General features: G+C 38.6%; 1 protein-coding gene across 1 annotated transcript; it reads right to left on the bottom strand.

Annotated features, from left to right (window-relative positions):
• Positions 1 to 3,004: 3,004 nt before the first annotated feature.
• Positions 3,005 to 3,778, bottom strand: LOC136276953 (uncharacterized). The gene has a single exon (XM_066158478.1). The coding sequence runs from the start codon at positions 3,776 to 3,778 to the stop codon at positions 3,005 to 3,007; it is 774 nt and encodes a 257-aa protein (XP_066014575.1).
• Positions 3,779 to 5,488: the final 1,710 nt, after the last annotated feature.

The following is a 5,488-nucleotide window of genomic DNA, read 5'->3' on the forward strand; positions in this document are numbered from 1 at the left end:
CATGAATTTCAATTTTTTAAATGATTTGTAACTCAAATGAGTTTTCCGACTTTGAACAACGGGCTGAATACCAACGACAAGCTTTCCGGTTAGTTTTTTGCGATCGTAAGTAATACTTGGCTATTTTTAAGACTTAGTAGACTCCAATAAAGAGGTAAAAATATCGCGGCAACCATAGCAATACCACAACTATTGCATGTAGATAACTCTCCAGTTATTAAAATCGTTGTCCAGATTCAAATTAGACAGCGCACGAACACTAGCCTTCGAAGAGCCACTGCTAAATTCCAAATTATCTAATTTATTTCCATTTCATTTTATCAACTATCAGCGTGCTCGATCTTCCTGGAATCGCCATCCTTTTTTTTTCGATTCCCTTGCAATTTCACGATAGAGGTCTCTCCTTTATTTCAAACTACACCTGCCTCGACTAAGAAAATTACGGTCGAAGTAATAGGTGTATTTTTTCCAATTTCTAATAAAGGGTGAAAGCCAAAGATAAAAGAAAAAGAAAGGAGAAAGAAACGTGCAGTCGAACATCAACCAACAACCTCGCACTTATCCTCACGAGGATCATTTCTTTCAACCTCTCAAGAAAATATCAACTGTTGAATTACTCTCTTGACTTCTCTGTAACAAAACTTGGCTCCATGGGACTGGTCTCATTTATCCCCTGTAGGGGGAGAGAGAGAAGATTGGACGATACAGATGCTACACTGGTCATAAGCGATACTACAAACTTGAAGATTGCTGCGAAAGGCTTCCTTGCAAAATATTCGTTCATAGATCAATAGTAAAACTAGGCAAGAAATTGCTTTAGGTCAAGGTTTCAAGTGGACTGTTGAAGGTCGAAAGTCCTCGAAGCACGAACTCTATCTAGGAATGGACGGATACTATGCCAACGAAATGTTGCACACAGCTCTTTGTCAACGTTAAGATTCTAACCATATTTTGTATGGTATCGTCGGATTGAACTACGCGTGGATCAAGCGATCTGTTACGAAACCGGACACATCAATTGACAAGGAATATGATATTTTTTCACTCTTTTTATTTTATTATGCAAGGCAAGCTCATATTTTTAAGAGCCAGATGTTTCCTATATCAAAATACAAGTCAGCTTCAATGGTTTAAAGAAAAAAAATTACCCCAAAATAAATTTTGCTGCAAATTAAAGTCAAATATTTCAAAGGTTTCAAAGCGTGGAGTGCATTCGGTTGTAAGGTTGCAGAAAAAGCGAGGAGGAACAGCGAACATCTCAACACCAGAATCAGCCACCGCTTAAGAAACGACAAATGTGTTGGTTTTGGTGCAAAGCTGACGTTGACTGCAGACAAGGAAGATGACAAATCCATTTACAACCATCGTGATGATGCAGGAGAACCAGCCGAGAACCCCAAACCACGTTTCCATTGAATTTATTTTTAATGGCTGTCCTTAACTACTCTGTTGTTCTTGCGTCAGATCTGTTCTGTTGTTTATTAACGACGCCTTTTCGAAGAGAAGTCTTTTGCATTCTTGATGTATATCTCTTTTGAAGAAAGCATAAGCTATAGGGTTTATTCCAGAGTTAATAACTTGTAGAGGTATTTTGTAATGAAAATCGTTACATGATTGACCAGTTAAAAATAATAAACTACAACGCATCATTATTCCGTAACACGATAGAAACACACACGTTACCAATGCCACCCATTTTACCGCTGACGCCTTGTTCTGAGTTTTAGCTCTAGCCACCATATGATTAAACCGTAGTTTTTTAGCTAAAATGCGATCTCTTGAGTATACAACATGAAAGATGGATGCAAGAAAAAAAATTAGAATTACGCATAAGATTATCTCGAAAAGCAAATGTAAGAAGCCGCCTATAGTCCTGGCACGATCGATTCCACTAAGTTCAATCGACATCGTAGTAAGAATGAAAAGAAAAGGAATTCCCCAAGATGTTACAACCATTTGAATGACTCGACGGCGCTTCATAAAAGTCAAGTATTTCAAAGGTTTTACCACAGCAGCATAACGTTCCAGCACTAAGCCAACCAAGTTTGTTCAAGAGGTGTAAATAATGAATACCCTTACAAACATCACAATTAATCTCTCTTTTGAGAGTGGAGTGCATTCGGTTGCAAGGCTGCAGAAAAAGCGTGAAGGAACAACAATCATCCCAACACCAAAATAAGCCACTGCTAAAGACACGACAAATGCGTTGGTTTTGGTGCGAAGCTGACGTTTACCACAGACGAGGAAGATGACAAATCCATTTACAACCATCGTGGGAATGCTGAGGAACCAGCCGAGAACCCAAAACCACTTTTCCATTGAATTTCTTTTAAATGGCTGTCTAGAACTTTTCAATTGCTTTCTTAAATGGTTTTAAGGATGAAAAATTTAATTGTGTTTATATAGAGTTCGTATTCAACCATCTGGCGGCTTATACTATTTTGCGAAACGAAACGAAACGAAACGAAACGAAACGAAATCGGGTCAGATGAAATAAAACAAAAGAAATAATGCAGATATATTTTCTAATAAGGTAAAGATAACTTTCACAAGGATTTTGGAGTAATCGTTCATTAACAAGGAGGATTTTTATTCATTTCGCAAAATAGTAATTTTAGGAGAGTTACTATTTTGCGAAATGGACCATTTCCACCCCTGCGGTGACAACGTGACCTCTTTCATGTCACGAGAATACATCTAAACATTACAAATTAGTATATCAACGAACATTTTGGCCTCCTCTTATTTCTTAAACCGTATTAAAATATATTTGGCAAAATAGTAATTTTAGGAGAGTTACTATTTTGCGAAATGGACTATTTTCACCCTGAGGTGACAACGTGACCTTTTTCATAGATAGATAGATAGATAGTTTATTATCAAGAACCTTGCAGCCACAGGCTGAATTACGTTTGATTTACAATAAAATATATACTACAAAAAATACATGGCTAAGAAGAACTAATTAAAAAGACAAAAATATATAATTAAGAGAAAAACAATATTACATCATTGCTTTATGGACATAGTGATGGATAAAACTATTTCGAGTACGAATGGTGTGGAGGCGCCGTGTAGTAAAAGAGTGCTGACTCCTTAAATTGACTTCGCACTCATTCTTGGGAGGTAGTAAGCTATAGAGCTTGTGCGAGGGATTAGACAGGATGGAATTAAAAAGCTTATCACATAAGAACTCGCGGCGGTTGTGTAAGGGAACTAGACCAGTCAAAAGAAGCGCCTCATTGTACGAACAATCTGGATAGATAATACGTAAAGCTCGCCTTTGACATCTCTCAAGATCTACTGAAAGGTATTGCGGGAGGCTATGATGATAAACAGGGCATGCATATTCAGTGACAGGCCTAATACAAGTCAAATAGAAGAGCAAAAGTTCCTCCGACTTGACTTGTGCACGCTTAAGCTGACGCAAAAAATACAGGCGCTTGTTTACTTTCTTTACAACTTCGGATACGTGATTATTCCACGTAAGATCGCAAGATATCTGCAAACCTAAGATCTTTGCTTGCTCTACACACTCTAAGTCCTGATCATTAACCTTAATTGGATCAAAGTTCTTTCTAGAGTGACTGAAAGTTATGCGCAGTTCCTTGCACTTGGTTTCATTTAATTGGAACTTGTCAGCAGAAGCTTGCGTCGCGAGTTCGTCAACCGCTTGTTGGACTTTGCTGACCTCAGACTTCATGACTGTTTCAGAAATAGTGGAGTCATCGACATATTTCCACATGTCTGTACCCGGGATGATGAGGTCGTTTATCATAATAGTAAATAACCAGGGGCCAAGTTTTGTGCCCTGTGGGACCCCTGATGGGATGGCCCCCCACTCCGAGTAACAGTCCTGACTGTTTCATGTCACAAAAATACATTTAAACATTACAAATTAGTATATCACCGAACATTTTGGCCTCCTTTTATTTCTTAAACCGTATTAAAATGTATTTCGCAAAATAGTAATTTTAGGAGAGTTACTATTTTGCGAAATGGACTATTTTCACCCCTGCGGTGACAACGTGACCTCTTTCATGTCACAAAAATACATTTAAACATTACAAATTAGTATATCACCGAACATCTTGGCCTCCTCTTATTTCTTAAACCGTTTCAAAATTTATTTCGCAAAATAGTAATTTTAGGAGAGTTATTATTTTGCGAAATGGACTATTTTTACCCCTCAATAACTTTCTTTTCGGGTCACAAAAATACGCTTAAACATTTCATTATAGTATATTCTCGAAGGGTTCGGTCACCTCCTCTTTCTCTATCCAGATATAATTAATTTCTCAAAGTAGTAATGTCAGAAAAATTACTGTTTTGCGTAATAGCTAGGCTATTTTCACTCAGCGGTAACGATGTCGTTATTCTCGTGTCATACAATAGGTTTTCGGTAAGTTTCAATTTCAAGCACTATCAAATCTCAAAAGGTCTAAGCTATCTTCACCTATATAAACGTCTTCTAAGTTTATTTCGCGAGGCAGTAATTTTGGAAGAATTACTGTTTTGCAAAATAGACCATTAATGATTTAAATGCCGCCTGAGAAAACTGACTCGTGACAGATTGGGTTTACAGGTCTCACCTTTCCTTGTACGTAAGTGTTTTAATTAGCTGTGGTCTGTACTTCTTCACTGCCAAGCAACAAGGCGGTGTTTTCCTTTCCTCAGCTTCAAATGATTAAGTAAGAGCCAATTAATAACTCCATCTCAATAAACATGCAACAAGAGGTTTGGGCTAACAGGTTCATTTAATCAAAATCGACAACTGTGTTGTACCGTATTGCGTGACGCCGAAACCAAGTCAAGAGAACCCTGCTGAAGGCCCAAACCGAGGTTGGGTCCAATTAATGACATGGGAGGGAGCGGAAAGTAAGAGGTAAAAGCTGTTTTTACTAGCGACGGAGCTCTTCTAGGGGGAAGTTGGCATGTTCTCCTGAGAGATTTGAAAGACTCGTTTCGTGCGTTTTGAAGGGTGTGCACTGTCTCGGTGGAAAACCAACATGACAGTTTTCCAGTGGCGGCTAAACATGTTTAGACTCTCCGTCTCGTATAGAGAACAGAAGCATACCCATGCCTAAATAGTCGTCCAGCAGTTTTATAATCGCAAGTAATACAGTTACTTTGCTTCAAAATTTTTAATAAAAATAATATACATGGAAAAGTTACGCGCTTCTGATTACACCCCCGTCGCACACCTCTTCCTTACGAGCAAGAGATCGTGTTTCGCATTTGCGCAAGTTCCACGTGCTGCAAGAAGTTAGCTTTGTGCTCGCTTTGTGTGCTGCTAAATCAGGCAAGATTATGGCTTTTAAATTTCCTGTTCTTAAGCCCAAGACCATCGACTGTTCAGGTCTTCCAGTTCATGATTTCAAGTGTTTGACAAACAAGGAAATCATTGGTAAGGGCGCTTATGGTGCTGTGTTCACTGCTAACTGGCAGACTGTTCCTGATGCGGGTGGGAAATCGGCCGCTGCGGAGA

Source organism: Pocillopora verrucosa, chromosome 11, assembly GCF_036669915.1.
Source record: "Pocillopora verrucosa isolate sample1 chromosome 11, ASM3666991v2, whole genome shotgun sequence".
NCBI lineage: Eukaryota > Metazoa > Cnidaria > Anthozoa > Scleractinia > Pocilloporidae > Pocillopora > Pocillopora verrucosa.

What these genes read in the sequence shown, in the direction of transcription:
- LOC136276953 (XM_066158478.1), bottom strand. Translation starts at nt 3,778, where the DNA reads ATGATAAACGACCTCATCATCCCGGGTACAGACATGTGGAAATATGTC.